The sequence below is a fragment of the Chaetodon trifascialis genome, chromosome 2, assembly GCF_039877785.1.
Source record: "Chaetodon trifascialis isolate fChaTrf1 chromosome 2, fChaTrf1.hap1, whole genome shotgun sequence".
In the NCBI taxonomy this organism is placed as follows: Eukaryota; Metazoa; Chordata; class Actinopteri; order Chaetodontiformes; family Chaetodontidae; genus Chaetodon; species Chaetodon trifascialis.
In genome coordinates, this window is record NC_092057.1 from 19534481 (window position 1) to 19555904 (window position 21424).

Here is a 21424-nt window from a genome sequence, read left to right on the forward strand (position 1 = left end):
ATATATACATGAGTTTCTCTGATTTGGACTGAGAAAGAAACACTCTGCCGTCATCCAGTGGTTAACTTCTTACAAGCAGCTGAGGAGGGAGTCTAATAAGCCAGGTAGATCACTGCTGTCCTCAACCATCAGGTAATAATACAAATAAATGAAACGACTTACCAAACAACCAGGAAAGAAATGCAGTTTCCACAGAACTTTCTCTCTCTTTCCTTCAGCCTCCATCACTTCTTCTTCTCTATACTCACATTTCATTAAGGTTTCCTCTCGTCTCCACAGTGAACAGCATTTAGTTTTTGTTGCTGTCGTAATTCCTCCTTTTTATCATTTGTATTTGTTGTCTCTTCCACAGTCTCGTGAAAGTCTGAACCTGTGGTGTAATACAGTGTGAGGCATGGCTGCCCGTAGGAATATGAAAGCTGTACGCTGAGAAAATGTAGTGTCAAAGGAAAGGCTGTCTGACAGCAAGGTGAAGCACTGAAAATATTCAAAATATGGCATAGACTTATACTGATATTACATTTTTTAGGTGGGCCTTCTTGGAGGTGGATAACATACTGAAGGTTTTGCTGCAAACCCTGTCCACAGCAGCACTGCTTAGCCCCCTTGCTGCTACTTGTCTCTGCTTCTCCAAACTGAAGGCATGGCAACAGCACACTACTGTAGGTAGTACACCGATTACGCACACAACCACACACAACTCCACTCAAAAAAAAAAAAAAAGGACTATCCCTTTAATTTAGGGTAGGGGGAGATCATACGAGTGGTAAAGACTGAGTTTAAAAAACAAACAATGGTTGGGGGGATACATTTCTGTGGAAACTTAACAAAGGATGCACACACACACACACACACACACACACACACACAAACACACACACACACACACACACACACACACACACACTCTTTAAAAACTTACCCGATAGAAACTCTTAGCTGTCTCATGCGGCCCTGTGATGAACTGTGCCCCACTTTTCTTGTTAAGGATCCCGACATAACCTGCAAAGGAAAAAACATGCATGAGTCATCTCAGTCTGAGATTCTGCAGAGCGTTCACTTCCTATCCGAGATGCTAGAACTGCATGTGCTGCTGCATAAACAATATATGTGTATGTACAAACAGCCGGGCCTGGTGTTCTGGTTCACTGACATGCTTGTTTTTCTGGTGTAAAGTGACTTAAGATGTTTTCAATGAATGTTATTCACCTGAATACCAATATTTTTGTTTACCTTCAAAAGTATCCCATGTTCAAAGATTTGCCCTAAAGTATAAATTAACATTCATTTTCAACGTGACTATGTTCTGCAAGTCTTTCAAAAACCTCAACAACCAGACTCTCCTGTGTGGTTCAGAGTAGTAGAAGCCTCTCTGATGCAGCCAGTCCGCTTCAAAAACAGTGGGTCAATATCAGGACAAAAACCGCAAAGACTCCCTGTGATGAAACTTGAGAGCAGATAAGTGGAATAATTTCTGAAACCACTCTATTATTAAGGAACTCAAATCCATTGAGAGAAACACAGGAAAAGAGTTGTGAAGTTGCACTGAGGGAAGGGTTTGCAGAGTTGACTTGAGGTAAAAGAAGCCAGACTTCCTCTAGCAAAATGCACAAAAAGCTGATGAGGGGAATGAAAACCTTCTCTTGCAGCTGCAATATCTGACTTTTTTGGCCACTTGAGGTCTGAGGGACCAAGCTGTGAACACAACACTGACATATGATCAGGTTTTAAAAGCAAAGTGTGTAAGACTGAAGAGAGAAACTGAATTTTATGGTTCATAATTATCTTTTCATTAGTTTCTAATCATGTGAAAATAAGAATTGTTGCGTTTTCTTTAGCCAAGAATGAGCTCTTATCTACATAGAATGCAGGTCCTCTGCCGCCGAGTCCACATGTTGCACCGCCATGTTTCTACAGCATCCCAGAGTGGACAAACCAAACACTAACTCCACAGAGCGGCATTTGCGTTTTTCATGTTTTTAGTGGCCACCATAGGGGAGAGTGAGATAAGGGGTATTAAGTTGGTTGCACCACTAGGTGCCACTAAATCCTACCCACTGGACATCTGAGCTGATATGATTAATTTGTTAGCAATAGCTGCTCATTTACACGTCCAGCAGTGATGGAGCAGCATTTCCACTCATTTGGATTTTTTTCAGTTGTGTTTCCGACCTGCAGGCAAATGTAAGTCCAATATTTTCTGAAAACAGCTGCAGCCAAAAATGATGCAATGAGCGAGGATGAAAGGCTGAGAGTGAACCGAAACAATAGAGTTGTGGAGCAACGGAACAGCTAAACAAAGAGCTGAAACTCGTTATATTGATCAGAATCTGCAGCCAATGGGAGCTGCAGACTCAGGTGATAATTCTCTGTAGGTTCATCCTTCACCCACACATTTGGAAATAGATCATTAACTGACACACGTGTTAAAAGAGCATATTATGCCACTCAGCAATGCAGAACTAGAAACCCAATTTATTCCAGTCTCAGTCAGTGGTAGTACCCAGGCTCTGTCCCCTCCTGTGTCCTGGCTGGCCACTGGGTCCACTGTAGTGGATCAACTGACCTGGTTTAACAGAGACTCTCAGTCTGTGCAGAAACAAAGAAAGCAGGACTGCCAAAGAGGAAATATGATGAGCTGACATAAATGTTCCTTTGTTCCACTTAGTTAAGCAGGCAGCATTAGGACTTCACTGGTGACACATGTGCAGAAAATACACAGTATGTGTTCATAATACTCCAAACTAACAAGTTGAATGTATTTTAGAAAGTTACCTGATGTCTCCTGATTGTGAAAATGCAAAATACGAGCCTACGCCAACAAGTTTGCTGTCAGTTACCCAGCTGTACGGCCATGACGGACTCACCACCATAAAAAAGTAAAAGGTTATCATTTCATTTAGAAACAAACAAACACTTTTTCACTTTGTGGTATCTAGCCATGCAGTCAGTTTTGGCTTCATGTGCTCAGATTTTTAGATATTAGCCAACAAGCACCCCATTACAATAGGGGTGAATTAGAGTTGAATTGTATTGTCACTCTATTTCATGGTATAATTTGGTATAAAATGTGGAGACTTGGCTCAGATTGGTTGGTTAATAACATCCCCACATGCATGAAGAAACCAATTGCTTGTGCACTGAAGCAGCTTGGCAGTGAAGAAAATCACATGCAGAGAGACTCTGCAGCAAACGCTGGATAAAAGCACCTGAACATGAGAATGTATTTCAACAAAAATAAAGAATGAAGCCACTGCTGATGATCTTCTGCCCAGTAGTGTCACAAAAAGCACATCTTGAATATTGTAGTACTTTAAGTTAATAGAAGTGGAAATGTAACACATGCTAAATTATTCCCAAAGCTGCAGTAAAAGTGAGCAAGACCCCGCGAGTTACAGACTCAAAGTGTGCTCTCTGAAGCAACACAACTATCAATTCTCTACACTGCCACTAGATTCCTCTTTCATGATTTCTTTCTGATATAGCCTGCAGGTAATGGTGACATGCACACATGTCCAAACAAAACACTACCACAAACAGTCGATCACACAAACATAAACACACACAGAAAATGTGTTCCCCCAGGAGCAACATCTGAGCTCGTCCTAACCTTTCATGGTGAGGACACCACGGCAGAAGTCTTTGAAGTCGATCCTCCCACGGGCGTCGGTGTCCAGACATTTGGCCAACTTCTTCACCTGTGGAGAAGTACGGAGAAAACATGAAGGTGAACACCAAACACATTTCTGTTAACGCACAGAAAATTATTTATAGATGAGGTTACTTTGCTCCTTGTATCACTTAAAAACATTTCTGTCTGCCTGAGGTCCTGCACAGCCTTCATTTGTGATCCATGACGTTAAAACAGCACAAGCTCAAAAATGATGAGTAACTTGCTGCACAATTGATACAATAAGAAGGTTTGATTTCATACCATTAATGATTCACTGGTTTAAGAGAACAGAGCATTCATTGGTGTTGTTAGTAGGGCTGGGTGATATGGCTGAAAACTCTATCACGATATAAGTGTTTTATATAGGTCGATATCGATAATTATTGATATTTTTTATGACCTATTTAAAATAATGACCAGGAGAAAAATACATTTAATTTAAACATTTTTATTTTAAATTGAACCTTCCTCTGATTATAATCCCCTCAGCTATCAAGGCAGAAAGGAAAGGAAATGTCAACACAACCATGGAAAACACTCAAATAATAAATGTAAATAAAAGTGTAAACAGACAGTGTAAACAATGTAAACAGAGAGAAACCTGAGAACTTTTTCCTGCAGGTTTAGTGCAGGAAGTTTATAAGCTGATTCACCCTCTGGTGAATAAAATGTTTTCAGATACAGTATGTGCAGTGTTTTGGAAACAGCAGAAACTGAGGTAGACTTGACATCTGTAACAAACAAACAAACAAACAAACAAACAAACATGATAGACAGCACAGTAACACTGACTGAACTATAAAACCAGCCTAGACATATGAAAAACTTTAGTCACTCTTCTTACTCTAAACATACATGAACTATTCAATTATATTTTTATTGCAAGTGTGTTTAAAAAAAAAAAAGTACGTGTAAGAGATGTTTGTAACCTGGCTTCTCCTCAGTGCTCAGTGGAAGCATGTCTTTAGCTATATGATATGCCGCTGCCTCCGTTACGTCTTCGTGCCTTTTAGATGATTTGTCATCAGGCACTGAAGCAGATACCTCTGCATGGTGGTCTGCTGCTTGTGCGGTGGTGCTGCGGTTGGCGGACGTTGGCGAATACGGCTGCGCTCCAAAGAGTGAGCGCGGCTAAGGTGGTTAAATAAGTTTGTGGTGTTACCGGTCTTGGTGGGGACGACAGTCTTGCATAAGTTACAGACCACATTGGTCTGACTACGGTCCGACCAAAAAAATGCCAATCCAAAATGGCAAAAAAATGCCATTCTGGCGAGCTGACTTTCCCTGTTTTATTGACAATTTCTTTGCTCGCTGCAGCGCTCACTTTCTATTTCTCATCTCACTCCTCGCGGAGCATCAAATACGAGACAACGAGATGGCGCGACCGAACTTGATAATGTTACATGATTGGTGCGTTAGCGTGTCTCTCTCACTGATCAGCGGTTACTCCCTACGTTGCTCGGTTACCTGAGAGCGAGTGCCTTTGTTCATGCAACCAACCTCGCTTCGCAACTTCAGGTTTCTTCCGACGAAGAAAAAAAATTATCGAATGTTTTATCGAACGCATTTTTTATTGATATTGATGACGTGTCTATCACGAGACATATCGCTATCATTTTATCGCCCAGCCCTAGTTGTTAGTTATATTTTTGCTTTGCAACCACAACCAAAACATTGTATTTATCAGTGCAAAAAAAGCCAGGTACAGGATCTAATTGGTGTCAGTAGGCTACGGAAAAAAATCCTATGAAATCCAGCACTATACAAAAATGATATTTTTGCATGTGTGAACTTGTGTGAGTGTGTGTGTCGGTGTGTGTTATGTCTGTGCCTCCCACTGCCACGTTACAGCAGTAGGTTTCCCAGATAGAGAGGTGGCTGATGAGTAAAAAGCAGTACATGACTCATTGCACAAAGGCTCTTTACAGAGTCGCACAGTGCTGCGAAGGGTTAGTCTGACAGTCAGAATAATCTGCTTCGCTGCATCTATTCTCTCTTTTCATTATTAATGCAACCAACATTGTATGGTTTCTAAAATGCAGAGCTTCACTGTGCATACCATGGTGTACATTAACAGCAGCTTATCTCTCTCCAACAGACCGCCTGAAACTTCTTTCAAAGACATCATCATCTGAGCTGTGCCATGCAAAAATGGCACAAAATATTAAAACCCTGTAGGCCTATAACCCCAATAAGAAATGACTAAATGACAACAGTTTGCTGCTTTTACCATCTGGAAAGCCAGTCAATGTTTATGGCTCCGCTGGACTCTGCAATGTTTATTACATGGCACCAAGTGTTTGTTTGACCTCACAACATACAACAATGTTAGATATTTTTAGAGCCTCAGGATCCCGAGGGTTACGACTGTCTAAATGATGACAGTGAACGAGTCATTAAAATCAAGATGGTTTATCACATTGGGATTTTGTGGCCAGCAAATTCATCAGAATCTGTCCGTTGGTTAGGAGATAGTGAATGTGCATTTTGGCCTGAAGGAGGTGCACAGATCTGCAAAATGTAAAAGTAAAACTAGAAATTGATAATGTCACTATATGGAAGTGCAAGAGGTCGACAAAATCATGAGGAAACATTACTGTGGGAACCGTGACGATACACAATAACTTGAACGGACATTTGACCGGTAGGTGTATTCTTCACAGAGCTGCTGGCAGTCAGACAGACGGATTAAACAGCCACACCATCCTCAAGCCCTGAAACAACTTTTAGCTTGAACCCCGGCTGATGGCAGTGGGGTGGTTTACTAAACAAAATCCAACATATCTCACATGCAACATCACACATTTGTATAATGAAAGTGGCCAAAGCATGCTCACCCTGACTCATGGTCCTCCCACATTCACATCACTGAAGAGGGCTGCTGCCTTTAAGCACTCTACACCATGGCTGAATAATGCATTATTCTCTTTGCATGCTACCCAGAGCACAGCCATCTCAATTTTAACAGCACTAATTTTAGCAAAGTTCTGTGACTGAAATGGAAACAACTTCAGGGTTTTCCCTGGTTAAAAAAGGTTGGACAATGCTTCAACTCTGAAAGGCAGAGACAGTGCTTCAATAACAGTCCGCAGTCAGCATAATACAGCTGAGAAATAGTGCATTGTATATTTTTACAACAAAGGGCACACACACACTCTCATGGCTCATCTCACACCATTGTACCCATCATCTAGGCAACTGGGTCACAAGTATAATGCAGCTGATTAAAGCATTTTGAGGTGTTTTAAATTGAGGTCACTTGAGGACTTAGATCAGTTTATTTGGATCAAACCCAATTCCTAATTTTAGATTTGTATAAATCAGCTGGTCCTGTTCAAAAGTGTTGACAGCCTTGACTATTGTTTCTGACTCGTCCTCGATTTTGAAGGACAAAGTGAAGGGGACAGAAAAGAGGCCAGAGGAAAAACTGTCGGATTATGTGAGTGTGTGTACATTCGCATGGGACTATACAACTGGGAGGGTGTTACCCATTGTGTACAATAGTAGGTCAGGTTGTCACGAAGCAGCCAATGGGATTTGCTCATGTAGGACAATGACATGGGAGGTCAACACATACAGTAGAACTAGGAAACTGCTTAATACGCTACATCAAACGGAGGAGATGTAATGTGGATGTGTTTTTTGGATGTGTTTTTTTTATCTGTATACAATCTTATTTTGTTTTTTTGGGGGGGGGTATGTAAATTCGGAATTAGCTTCAATACAAGAGTCTCAACATCACAACTGGATCACAATAATGGGTTCATGCTATTTAAATAACGATTAAATAGAAATTAAATGGTAATGCAGTGCAATGTGATAGGATCTACTAAAATGTAGGTGCTTGAGATACAACCTGCATCTACTTCATCCCATCAACTGATTTCCCAAGTCAGCAGAGAGCTTCCCCCAGGAGCTAATCAGTGCCTCCACAATGTTCCTGCTGAGCAACACTGGGGAGCCAATCAGCGACAATGTTCAATTATCCTGACATGCAGTGTGACGAAGAGACACTGTGATACACACACTGATGAAAAACATCTAAAATACAACCAATAACACCCTTATTCTTCCTAAACTGAGCTCTTTGAGTCAAACAGGTTACACAAGATGCCACCGTGCTTTCCACTGTTTTGCAGACACGGCTTTCATCGTGAATTAACCAATACAACACATTACATACATTGAGCAATGATGACATACAGAGTGCAGTGTTTGCTTCTAAATTTCATAGTAATTCAGTTACAAATATAAATGGGAATAGCCCAATACAACCACAGCTTGGCGTCACAGCTGAAAGCTGTGAAATAGGACAGGACTGCAAAATCTATAGCAATCAATAAGCCCTGTTTGTATTTCCCTTTCAGTCCAAAATACACTCAAACACTGAGCATTTTCCAAAATGTTAAACAAAAGGCACGCAGCACCCACCCTGGACAGGTCACCAATTTAGCACACCTCAGATTCAAAATGTGAGGGATAAACTCTTTATAGCACCGGATTTTTAAAAGGGTATTCAAGACTGTGTCAGATTTTATCAGATTAGTAACACATCATAAAAAAACATTTTTGAGGGACCCCTTAAATGATTTGTTACCAAGGTATGTCATAAAAGCTGAAAAACAAAATTATGAGTGGTCTCTGGTGGACGAATGTAATAACTTCATATTCTTTAAATGGCTTCAAACATTTCACCTTTAGTTACTTATCAATCAACATACACACCAAAACCACTACTTCTGAACTAAGCTGATAGTACTACTGAGCAAAGCAGCCCAGCAGAGGACTGCAGCTTCAAATAAAGAGTGCAGTAAAGCTATAGACTAATAAATCGGCCACTGATGTATTGAGTCATTTATTGGATTTTGCCAAATGGAGGAAATAATGGTTTTTACTTGACTTCCCACATCAGATCATAAATTTAGTCTGTCTAATAATCTGCACTTATTAAAATAATGACAAAATGTTAAGAATTCCACCAGTGTGCCCAGTAAACATTAAAGCCACTTTGCAGCTCCAGGACAACTTGAGGTAAAGGAGCATAAGGCTGTTATACTGGGGTGCCATAGCTGCTCCCACTGTTCCCACTGCACTGCTAAGGAACACCTCTGTCTGCTTTGGCTCCAACTGGGAAAAGTTCAATCAGGAACCCCCTCTGTCGCAGTATACACCCCGCTGAGAGTAAGCCTTTCCATCACACAATAACGTGAAAACCTGTATTTCTATCTTTTCACAAGGTGAGATAATTGTTCACTGAGCTTCAGATAAAAGTGAGGGCGTGTGGCGACGTCTGTGGCACCTGACTTCACTCTTATGGCGGAGGAAAGCCTATAGTTTAGGAAAAGGATAGTAAATAAACAATTAGTGAAGGCCCACTCATGTCCTCACCTGTTCTGCTTGACCAAACTGAGAGCCCAGCTGCACCAAGTGTGCAGGGCGGATAAACCCGTCTGAGTCCTCGTCACACACGTCGAACACATCTTTGAGTTTCCTTACAAATGTCAGCAGCTGCTCCGGTTCAGGAATAAAGTCTTCGTCCATCTCCCTGCTGCTTTATTCTTCTTTCGGGGTGTTTTACCCCGACGTGACTCACCGTAGCATCACGTTGTTTGGAAACAGCTCGGGCTGCGCGCGTGTGACACAAGAGCTCGTGGGTGCTGGTGCTGCGCGCGAGAGGAGGAGTGCTGCTGATGGACAGAGCACCCAACCCGGAAGCAAACGGAAGCGCTGCTGTAGAGGACCACTTTCCCCTCAACTCCCACTCAGTTTGTCATCACTTTGTCAGCTTCACTGGAGTGTTTGTTTGCACAATAGTTCACAGTGTCACAGTGAGCTCAAGGTGGACAAAAGTCAAGAGTTAAATATACACATTGGCTATTATAAAAGCCATATCCTGACATTTCATTTTAGCAAAACTTCACACAATAAACTAACTGCAAGAAAATGTTAGATTTTCATAAGTGTAAAAAGTGGTTTGTGAATAAAAAAACTGATCCACAGTTTTCATTTAGAGGCTAAGCATGTGCTAACATACTGAAGTTAAGTAGGTCAACCATGTTCACATCATAATTGAGCATGTTAGCATGTTAACAAGTTATAATTAGCAATAAACGTACAGCTGAGACTGATGGGAATGAGGCAAGCTAAAGATTTGAGGGGAAAACAAAACAAAACAAAAAACTGTTGTCAGAGAGTCACCAACACCAGCAGGACTTACTGTCTGCTAGCCATTAATGTCTGTACAAAAGCAAAAGTTTTTGGAATATATAGGTGTCACTTTAAGGCCCCTAGTTGACTTTACTTTAGGTGCCCCATTTAGCATTGACAAGCAGTATATAAACATTTAGCAATTGTAACTTCCCTCAAGAAGACATAGTATTTAATTCTGTTTTAACTGTGCTATGTAATATTGGTATTCGTTATCTGTTTATACAGCACCAGTCTCCACTAATGGCATGTGTACTCACAGGAGGATTTATGGTTGTTGACAAATACATTAATAAACACTTTAATCTGCTCACAGCTACATTATGGTCCATTCTAAACAATTTCTGAAATGTTTGTATGCTGCTCGGGCTTTCAAGGTTGCAGGGCCCTGACGTGTCTACTGTATATGTTTATATTGTGCTTTAGTCCTGTGCACAGTACTATGAAACAAATTTGATTTATTCAGATTAGCACAAACTCACTGCTATATGTGACTCTGGGTTTATTTTTATATCGGTCTTTAATATGCAAAAGAAAAAAAGAGAAAAGAAACAAGCTAAGAATAAAGGTTTGACGTGAAGAAAGTGGAACAGTTGCATGTGACTCAGTTTCATGTCCGAATATTAGTTCACATTTCTGTGGTTTACAGCAAATGGACAGACATGCATTTCCCAGGGCTAAGGTTAGTGGTCTTAAATGGTGTCTCCTGTTTCTTGTGGTGTCCCTTTGGTCTTTGTGCCGGGGTGGATGTATATCTCAACATATTCTAATTTTAGGATCTTATCAGAGACAGTTTTAGACCCAGGATGCAGGATTAATACTCATATTAAGATGGTGGAACAGAAAGCAGTAGTCCCGGGATCGCATGTATGTAAAATCCCTGATTCATGAGGAGATGGTGTGCTACTGTCTGGAGAAAAGAAATCGTACTTTGCATTGTACTGTATGCTGATGATTGAGATTATGAGCTGAAATATGACTGACTATTTGTTTTGTAAATAAGCTGTGTAATTTATCCACCTCAAGATTACCTGGTGGATTTAAGAGGTGGTGGTGATGCATGCATGCAGATCGTGAGTTGCATTTCAAACAAGTGTGTATTTATGGGCACAAGTATGTCTTAAAATGTCTACTCTGCCATGCACAATGCGAAGACAAGAAGCTTGTCTCTCTTCTTACGCCTTCCTGCGAAAAAGCATGGTTAAGATGGGGAAATTTGGGAGTATATTTAGAAACAATTACTCATCTTCTTCTTCAAATATACACCACCAGCTCACCAGTAACCAATAGTTTCTCTGTACTTGACACACACCATTGTGTTTGCGTCCCTGTACATACTTGTTTAGATATCAATGACACACTCAAAGAAGCACTTATAAAATATTGTCCTCAGAGGAAATATTTACCACCTTCAGATGAATTACATTTAGAATTCTGCGTTAGACTCTCGTCCTTCTGTTGTGCAAACGAAACTACTTCTGCTTCACAGAGGTTCAAGTTTGGAGTTGTTGATAAACAGTTTATAAACATTTTGTTCCATCTAACAGTGAGCAAATTTTTGGTCACTATTATCCAATTTCTCTTTTCATCCATTGTCTGGAGACAGAGCTGCTAAATTTTCTCCCCACAGATGTAAGCCTACTCCGAACAACAAAGGACCAGCTTTTGTGTGGACTCTACTAAACATGTTTTCAGACCACTTTTTCCAAAGAAAACTTTCCATATTTTATGTTCTGGGGAGATGCAAGCCAGTTACACCAGTAAGAAAACAACACAAACACACACATACTGTACAAAAAGACACTAATGGGCTTATGAGGGCATCAATAAACAAACTAATAGACAAAGGTAATGTGACATGGCAACATTTACTCACTGAGGCTGACTTTCAGCACAACTTTGATGTATGACAACTTTGACAGCAGATATGTTGAAGAGACCTTGAAAGCAGCTTATTATTCTGGTGGAAATTCTTGTGAGCTGAAGGAAGGAGGTCACCAGGAGACTAGATGTCTTATGCAGAAGTATTTATTACAGGTTTGATGCATCAAGGAGAAGTTGATGAGCAACACAGTGTCCACAAGTGAACCAAGGTAGTGCCACACCAAATCCTGAAGATGTCCCTTCTAATAGGGTGTATAAATATTCCCAGTGTCACATGTTTTTCCTTTTACTCCTTGAATAAATCCCTATTATGGATATTCTCTACCTGCCTTCTACTTTTATGGTACTGTATTGGATAGTCAAAACCAAACAATAGCTCCTACCGTACCTACGTATGCCCTGACCTCCAACCCTCTAACTGAGGACACTTTGACCTCATCCCTTATTAAAATGTGATCTTGAGCAATCCTCTTTGAATTGGTGCAGTCTATGTCTGTCCAGTTTGTCTATAAGACCTTGGCTACCTCCGCAGCAAGAACAGGGAGAGACTTCTTATCTGCTGTCTGCTAGAATGGTTTTTGAATATTATGTTAATGTGTGTCTGTCCGCGGTCTCTGTGTTGTCCAACCTTGAGACCTTTGGGCTCCTGACTGTTCAGAGGACCTGTGATAGAAAATTCTTTCACAATCAAGCACAGCCATCATGTCCTAACAGCACCAGACAACATGTCAGGGAATATTTTCTTTGCTGTGTCTCCATTCATTTTCTGACAGAGAAACATACCGTTTAGAGAGATGTAGCCCTGCTGCTATTTATTCTCATCATGCCATGCAATTCAGCTCGTGGACTCCAAAAAAGGAAGTGTGTTTACAATTTACTTCCCCCATCGTTCTGTCTTCAAGAGGATGTCATACGTATTAAGAAAACATACAGAGAGAGAGAGAGGGAGAGAGAGAGAGAGAGAGAGAGAGAGAGAGAGAGAGAGAGAGAGAGAGAGAGAGAGAGAGAGAGAGAGAGAGTCTTAGTCTTACTCAAAACTCATTCAGTCTTCTTCTTGGGTCAAAGATGCAGGTTGTTCGTGGTGGACAGTCACTTTGGATATACACTCTGCTATTTACTTCTCTACAACTTTGGGGTAAGTATCATCCTGGGTGTCCCTGAACACATGATTTCTTTGGTTTTGTCTTACAGCTAAAAAAAATATACGATATGTTTCCACTTCAAATAACTAATGATTTCTGGGCGATAAATAAGAAGTGAACAATGTTGAAATCGTCCTAAAATATATCCTCATTAACACAAACTGTCTGCTGCAAATGTACTACATTTTTAAGTTACGGGCAATATCACCGTTTCTAGTTTGACATTCTGAATTTTCTCATCAGCTGCAATCAGCCGTTTGGTACAAAGTGAACGTCAACACATGTTGCAACTTACAGCTGCACTGTTGTCACAGCTCGAAAGCACTTGTGAAACTTAACTGATTTCTGCTGTACAATATGCTGCACCTTTCTCTTGTCTAGGAGGACTATCAGCTTCCACTTCCTCTCCCACTCTCCCACCACCTGAACTTGACATCTATTTGAGGACAAAGGACTCAGTGGCTCTGGTCTGCCGGGCCCCAGAGGGCCAGCGTGGGCTTCTATTCCTGTTGTACCATCACAGAGAGAGGGTAAGGTTTTTCTGTGTGTGTGTGTGTGTGTGTGTGTGTGTGTGTGTGTGTGTGCATTTTCTGTCATGTTTTGTGCTACCACTGGGCTATCCTGTGATTTTATTTTTCTCTGTGCTTTTTTCATTCACTGAGGTGGACTCTCAGGAGCTGAGCTCTGCTGCCAAGGAGGTCCGGTTCACTGTGAGAGTAGAGGACCTGGATCCAGTCCAACCTGAACTCTTCTGCTGTCTGTACAAGGACCAGGAGGGTCGTTACAGTGCTTTCAGTCCATATTTGCAGCTGGAGCGCCAAAGAGGTGTGTGTATTACTTGCATTTCAAACTAATACACACACTTCATGGTTGTATTAAAAACACAAACATATCACATAAATCATTACTGTCATAAACTGAAAGAAGAGAATATGTGGTTTAACCTGCAGCGCCACATTTTATTAAAAGTGTAACAAAAGAATAATTACAGTTAATCTGTTCAATCTGCATCCAGTCGTAATTCCACACGTGGTATAAAATAATAAACACTCGCATCCGCTCCTCTCCAAGCCTCAAAACACACTACTGCATGCAGGTGCACTCTGTGGTCTCTTATTGTCCTCTGCTCCGTGGGTGTGTTTAGTGGTAGTTACATCCTGCCCTTCATATAGAAACCACACACCCACAGCCACACTTACACACACACGCATACACACATCAAACACAATGTTGACAGTTAGAGGGGGACGTATGTCTGGAAACTGTGGCAAACCAATGTCGTTAACATTGTCTCAGGTTTTTTAATGACTTTGCTTCACTGAATGAAATATGTAAAAACAACGAGGCCACAGAAACACAGAGATAATTGTTTCATTTTCCCCTCCCTTTCTGTTCTTCTCCAGATGACGCCCCGACTCGCTCCATACCCTCTTTCCCTCCTCCAGTCCTGTCGGTGCAGCCCTCTCCCGGTGCAGTAAAACGTGGGGACATGCTATCCTTCAGCTGCTCAGCCCCCTCCCTTCTGCTCCAGCCTCAGTCCCAGTCCAGTTATAACAACAAACCAGTGACCTTCTTTTTGCTGAGGGGTCCTGAGGGAACAGGGGTGACATCCATTGTCCCTCAATCTCAGGCCAGTGAGGTATCAAACCCTGAACCCCAGCCGGGAGTCTTCACTGTGGGGCCAGTGACGGGAGGAGAAGAGGGCGAGTACTCCTGCCTCTACCAGACCACCCAAAACAGGGGATTGGTTAATTCAACTGTCAGCAACATGATTCAAATCACAATAACAGGTGAGGGTGCTCCACGTGACACTTTGCTCTCAGGGCCCCCAAACTATAGAACCATGTTACTGTACCCCATTGACTTCCTTTAAATCGTTACTAAAAGCTGATGTTTACAGACCTGCTTATTTACACTAACTTAGATTTTCTTCCGATTAACTTGGTACAGCTCAATTGATCAAAGTACTAATTTTTATTTTATTGCTTATGGATGTTTTTTTTTTTTTTTGTCAGTTTATGAACTAAAGATTCTAGCTATTATGACACAAGTTAAAAATGCATCTTTAAAATCTGCAGAGGGGGTGAGTGTTTGTTTATAGAGTATTTGTTAATAGAATTCAATGTTACAGCTTTTGTATTAATCTGTTGAATTTTCTGAATTAATTAAGATATTGTTTTGTTTCTAAAATGTCAGAAAATTGGTCCACTATCACAATAGATCAAAGTCAAATTTGACATATTTAAATTTCTTGTTTTATCTGATCAACAGTCCAAAACCATCACAATATTCAGTTTAGTGTAAATAAATAAATACAATCAATAAATAAAATCAATAAATATTCACATTTAAGCAGTGAGAATGTGTGTTTTTTCTACTGATATACATGGCAGCACCTTTCATTCTGGCTAATGTTTGCTCTGTTTTTGTCCGTCGCCAGACACGTTGCCAGCGCCCACCCTTGTTCTCCAGCAGCAGACAGATGTGGGGCATTTGCTGTGCACAGGCTCAGCAGCGTACCCCGGTGCTGTGTTCTCCCTCTACCTGGCTGATAAAGAACTTCCTGTCACCACTCGCCATGCCACCTTGATCAACCATCAAGCCACCTTCCCAGTGCCAGTCCAGGACACTCCAGTGGCTTTGTACCAGTGCCAGTACAGTGTCCTCCTGGGGAGCAAGTGGAGCAACTCTGAGCGGAGCCTCCCTTTGGCTGTAACCAAAGGTACAGATTGAAGCTTTGTACTATATGTATGTGGTTTACTTAGAGTGTCATTTAACGCAGAATTTGACTGTTTGCTTCTTTTCTCATCTTCAGGAACTCCCCCTTCATCATCACCAGGTAGACCCACGATAGCATGTCGTTATTTCATATGAGGTTGTATCCAATTCAAATTTTCGGGGCAGGGAGTAAAGACAAAAAAATGACTCAGACTTCCTGTAAAATTAAAAGGTATCACAGCTGCCCCAGCTGCAAGGAAGCCCATTATTTAGCAGGTGAAATAGCAACAGGTACTCTGAATCGTGCTTCCACTCCAGCGACCATGAAAAAAATCTCTCACTCACAGTCATTTTTGTATCTCACAATAATGCCAGTGTGGTGTCTGCAGATGCGTCTGGTGTGGACTGGCCTCTTGTGCTGGGCTCTTTCTCTGCTGTGGTATTGTTCCTCTGTTCAGTGGTGCTTGTGGCTGTGGTTGCACACAGAAAAGGTATTTCACACGTGAATCTCTGTTTTCTCACAGATTCGTTTGCGCTGTTGTGATCGTCTTCCTTTGTGAAATGTGTCATTTCCTCTCTTTGATGTCTTTTCACCCGTCTTTACAGTAAAAGCAGCAGCCGAGAAAAAGAAGAAAAGGTATTGTCCTTCTAGTGCTCATAAGGTTTAAGGATGGTAAAGTTTAGATCATTAAATGACTGTTTGTCTATGCAGAATAATTTTGTCCTCCTAAGGTTATCACTGAGTGAGATTTACTATGAGCACCGTGACAACATAAAATACACTATTGTGTTGCTGCATTGATATTGTGTTATAAAATGTTGCTGTGTTGAACTGTTTCAGACAGGATGCACAGTTCTGGACTCAGATTCATGCTAAAGACCATGTTGTTGGTGAGTTTAAGATGACATTCATTGCTAGTCGATCTTTGTCTGTTCGTTCAGCTTTCTCTAATGCATTTGAGGTCATTTTCACAGTTGCACAGTACAATGCATGAATATTCCAAGTGAAGAGATGTTCTGATACAAACCACTTCCTTTTTTTGTTTGTATGGTTTTTTTTGCAGACCTTTCACTGAGGCGTACAAGCATCACCTCACAGGTAAATATGAAACGAGAGCTGAACCTACAATTGCTAATAAAAATGATGTTTAAGCTTGCAGAAGCTTCCTTTTCCTTTGTACGATGACAACGCTTTGAGTTAAAACCCCATAACAGTGTTAATGCTCTGCCTGCCTGATGACAAGTCCTCATGCCATACATCACTGGAAAACAATCACAGCAGCAGCACAATCAGCACCAACAACACACAAACAAGCAATTATAAACTGAGGTAACTCACCAATGAAGTAATCCAACAATCAATAACATGACAAAAATAATCTGGTTACGCTAGAAAAATCCTAAATTTCCATGTTTTCTCCATTATAACTGAAGTAAGCTTCTACACAAAGGTGACATGTTGGTCTCAGGATGGCCGCTGCACTCTGACCTTCTGATTGACACCTCACTTGACCAATTGTTCTCTTCTTTTGTGCAAAGATTGAGCCAGTTGCAACTGATTGTGCAGATGACTGGCACTTTATGTAGCCAATGAAATTTCAAAAATGAGGATATGCCGCTTCAGTGGGTAATTTACAGCTAAATCAAGGAATTCCGTGTCAAAAGGGAAACTATACAGGGTTTGAAATTATGAATATAGTAAATGGCCTGAATGCAAAGATATACAGCCTAAATATGAGTATAGATATTTATCTAGATAGATATAATAAATGAAAATTTTTTGGAGAAGGTCTAGACACACCGTTATAAAAACATCTGTAAAATATTCATTTTCTGTTGCTTTGTCATCAATTTTAACAAACTCAAACTAAAGAAAGGCTTTGTGTGCTGGTCCCACTGTTTTTCCAGTTAATAAGGCTCAGATGTAGTCATCTGCTGGCATTTATTTCCAAAAAAAAAAAAAAATTAAGGTGGAAATACGTAAAAACCGTCTACTTCAGTGTGTTCACACTTCTATTACTTGATGGTAGCAGCACTTACAGCGACACTGACAGTGGATACGCATTTCAGGCTAATTTCCCCCAGACTGTCTGTGGCACTCGGTCTGCAGAAGACATTGATCTCTGAAACAGGTTACAAATATTGGGTTTCATCTTTGACAAAGGCTAAATATTTTGCTAAAACATCTGGAGACTGGAGTTCTTGGCAACCCCGGTCTCCAGCTGGACACTGGTGTTTCCAGTTCCACACCAGGAGCATCTATAGGAGAATACATTTACTCCTATTTGAGTAAATGTACATTTGTTGAAGACTATTTTCACCTGTGGATTAATATGCATTTGGTGTTTTGACTATTTAAGACATAAAAAAAACACACAGCACATCTGTGGGGTTGACTCAAAATCACCTGCAGTGCCCATAATTATCGTAACGAAGGGATCACACTGCTCATGCACAGTGCTGTTTGCTGACATTTCATGTGATTTGTTGACAATAAGAGAAAACATATGACCAGACTTATCCTTGAAACATGTTAAACTTTGCAATAGCAATAGCATTCATTTCGACACAGGCATCAAATGACATGTGACATCAGTCTTCCTCTTTCTTTTGGTATTTGTGGTATTTCTGAGGCCTCAGTGTTTCTCCTGTAGCTTCAGTGTGACAAATAACTGTAAACTTCACTGATCCCCATGCTGTAAACACACACACACACACACACACACACACACACACACTCATGATGCACACACAGCTGAACATATGTACACACACACCACCAACCACCAAGCATACTGTCAGCCCACGCATATTCCTTATTAGTGCTGTTGTGCAGGGTTGGATCCGCCTCTCATTAGCTGTAATCACTTTCATTAACTGGCTTGATGAAGGGCTCCCATTACACTAAAGGCTCTTTCCTTCTCTCTGTGCTCCTGAACAACCATCTTAGAGGACATAATGCTGTCATTTCCAGCTGGCGGAAAGACTAACCAGCTATAATGAAAACAGCCATGACAGGAACTGAATATGTCGCCTCCACTGAACAATATGTTTTTTTCATGCTTATGTCTCCTAAAATGTCTGGCCTTGGCTATACTTGCATCTGTGCAAAGTCTGTCACTGGAGGGAGATGCGCTTGCACTTCCCTGAAATCTGAGATGCTCCTGCCAAGTTACATTTAGACCATCACAGATTTGAAAGCCACTCGCTGTTTCACACTACCACTAACACCCACTAACATCTGGCTTTTGTCTCCAATGTGAAAAGGTACAACTGGCATTCACTCCCCGGTCAAATGACTCAGCTGGAGTTAAGGGTATTTATCAGCTCCAGCTCTGATTGGCACTGATGAAAACATGACCCGTGGGTGGACACGCTAATTTTTGCCGCTTGTCCAGAGTGCTGCTATGACGTGTGCTGAAGTTCCAGATGTTGATGTGTCAATAAGTAAAAAAAACTCTAGTAATGTTGTCTCTGGCCTCCGTGCTGCTTTCTACTGTTCCCGGTTTTCCGGTGAGTTCATGATGTCGAATGTGACACAAAAAGACGAAACAGTAATTCAAACTTGTCTCCTGGCAATGGAAACAGAATTTCAGCACTTTACCCGTGTTTAAAAAACCTGCATATATGCGCTAATTTTGGTGTAACATAATATAAAAATCTCAGCCAGACGTAATACATCTTTAGCAAACTTTGATTTGACCTCTGGCATACACTTACTTGATAACAGTGTGATAATGTGAACACAAAGTAGCACACAGAACAAGAGGCCTGAAGATGTGCTTCCACCCCCCTTTTCACTTTATGGTGGTGGTGGCGTGGTCTGACGGATAGAACTGCAAAAGACCATAATTGGTCTGCTGTGGTGACACCAGAAATTGTGAACATGGGGACTTTGACAGTGTGGGAAAGAAGACGTAACGGAAGAGGTTACAACAGGAAGAAATAGGAAAAATCCCCCCACAGAGGAAGGCAGAACATATCACCTCATTTCACTTTCACTAAAGTCCTTGCTTCATTACACCAAAGAGTAGAAGCAGATTTTTACCTACAAAAGAGAGAAGAATGTAAATCACACTCACGTGCAGGGATTAGCAATAAAATGGGAAGTATTTAGGATGAGGTATCAGCAGTTATGAAAGTGATATGTGTCACGCTGCATTTAGGTTCCCAGACACAGGGAAACGTATTTTAAAGGTAAAAGTAATATGAATTGTGCCACAGGAAATGACATCTTAATCAGCTTGTACCTGTGTGTTTATGTGCAGGAATGGGCCAGGCTGGACACAACTACTGAGACAGCTTCCAGATCCCCTTTATGGAACTCAATGTCCACATTCACAACCCCGATCCATCCGATGCAATAGAAATGTTTGTTCTCTCTCTCTCTCTCTCTCTCTCTCTCTCTCTCTCTCTCTCTCTCTCTCTCTCTCTCTCTCTGTGTTTATACTTTATCCCAGTTTATCAGTGTAGCATCAGCTGGGGTTACACAGCAGGACAGGAAGGCTATTTCCTCAGTTCCTACTTCATGTGTGGCAGTAAAATTGTAAATTTTGACAGGACAGGATGTTTGTTTGATCTTACATGTTACTTTGCCAGCGAATCTAAATACAGATTGTATCTTTATTTTTCTGAAGTTTGTATGTGTTTTGTGAATAACTTACCTTCAGCTCTTATTCTTGATCTTGGAAAAGGCAGACGAAGGAACAACCTCACCGCAATGTCCTTTAAGCCGCTCTGGAGCTTTCCATTATACTGAAGGATCTTCATCAGCAGATGCAGAACAGATGTCATGGAGTTCAGTAACAGCTACCACATGGACTTTGAAGTGAGACTACTTTGTCAAATTATGTAGCTGTCAAAGTGTTTTAAACTAATATGCTTGGTAATTTTTTTTGTCTGAGACACAACACTCTGTGAAATGGGCCTCCTGTAGTTTTGCTGAATATTCTGCAGAGGGCAGCGTTTCAATATAATTTGAAAGTCAAAAACACACCTACATTACAGCATACAAAACATGACCTTTGTTTAGTGGAACAATGTTACTGTGACGTGCATGAAGCCAAGCGAACCTGGTGCATCCACAGTGATACAACAGCCACTGGTAAGTGCCCTGGCTGACAATGTGATTGCGGAACAAACATCGACCCCAAGGACATTGTGTTTGAGCTCTTACATCTATATTTGCTTTTTTCTACATTGTAAGAAAATGTGCTGAGACTTCAATACTGTGTGAAAGTAAAAAGGTAAACAGACTCAGGAGGGAGATACACCTCCCACCTGTTTCTTTGTGGTTTTTATGGTGGACAATAACTCAGCGGAGAAGGGCTGTCATTGTACTTCAGGAAGAAGCAGAAAGCCAACTCTTGATTAGTGCTGACTTTTATTACATTTTACTGGCCTCGGTGGCAGCACAGGGCTTTCTATCTGTGGCACACATAGGGACACAGGGAATGTATTTATTCATTTCTCTTTCATACACCAGACAAAAACAAGATGAAATGCGGGGACGGACTTTGATGAATTTAAGGGTTGCAAACTCTGCATGATGTCTCGCTTGTATTCATGTCTGAGTCATAGCTTACTCTTTCTGTGTGGTCACACGCAAGCATATGCACACACAGTGAAGATATTCAGCTCTAGATAATGACATTAGGCAGATCTGTTTGAATAAGAGGCGTAATAACAATAAGAGGGCCGAGCGATGTCAGTTCAACACGCTGATGAGCTCAAGTGGCACACTGGCTTGTGGCAGCTTCACCCTGTGTGTCTCTGTGTGTACATACGAGATGTGCTGAAT

General features: G+C 41.1%; 2 protein-coding genes and 1 long non-coding RNA gene across 4 annotated transcripts in view; 2 read left to right on the plus strand and 1 right to left on the minus strand.

Annotated features, from left to right (window-relative positions):
* The window catches only part of rab11fip4b (RAB11 family interacting protein 4 (class II) b), a 58972-nt gene extending 49616 nt beyond the window's left edge, over nucleotides 1-9356 (minus strand). Inside the window, exons 1-3 of one of the 2 annotated variants that reach the window (XM_070974359.1) lie at nucleotides 9062-9356; nucleotides 3611-3698; nucleotides 923-1002 (exon numbers count right to left, since the gene is read on the minus strand). In XM_070974359.1, the coding sequence (XP_070830460.1) occupies nucleotides 923-1002; nucleotides 3611-3698; nucleotides 9062-9214 (321 nt within the window). In that variant the 5' untranslated portion in view covers nucleotides 9215-9356. The remainder of the gene's footprint in view (nucleotides 1-922; nucleotides 1003-3610; nucleotides 3699-9061) is intronic. The other variant, XM_070974367.1, reaches the window with a different exon arrangement.
* A 1181-nt stretch (nucleotides 9357-10537) lies between these two features.
* On the plus strand, nucleotides 10538-15780 carry LOC139337136 (osteoclast-associated immunoglobulin-like receptor). The gene is made up of 7 exons (XM_070971575.1): nucleotides 10538-10562; nucleotides 12830-12899; nucleotides 13288-13436; nucleotides 13569-13731; nucleotides 14310-14696; nucleotides 15347-15628; nucleotides 15722-15780. Exons 2-7 carry the CDS (start codon nucleotides 12830-12832, stop codon nucleotides 15778-15780), a joined length of 1110 nt encoding a protein of 369 aa, XP_070827676.1. The 5' UTR covers nucleotides 10538-10562.
* Nucleotides 15781-16010: 230 nt separating this feature from the next.
* Nucleotides 16011-20828, plus strand: LOC139347400 (uncharacterized). Its single transcript, XR_011603328.1, has 5 exons — nucleotides 16011-16115; nucleotides 16231-16261; nucleotides 16466-16515; nucleotides 16689-16723; nucleotides 19893-20828. It is a non-coding gene; the product is annotated as an uncharacterized lncRNA (long non-coding RNA).
* Nucleotides 20829-21424: the final 596 nt, after the last annotated feature.

Bases quoted from the DNA above. Each gene is read 5' to 3' on its own strand.
- LOC139337136 (XM_070971575.1), top strand. From the start codon at position 12,830: ATGCAGGTTGTTCGTGGTGGACAGTCACTTTGGATATACACTCTGCTA. The intron at 13,437-13,568 runs GTAAGGTTTTTC...TCATTCACTGAG, and splicing joins TGTACCATCACAGAGAGAGG to GTGGACTCTCAGGAGCTGAG. The intron at 14,697-15,346 runs GTGAGGGTGCTC...GTCCGTCGCCAG, and splicing joins GATTCAAATCACAATAACAG to ACACGTTGCCAGCGCCCACC.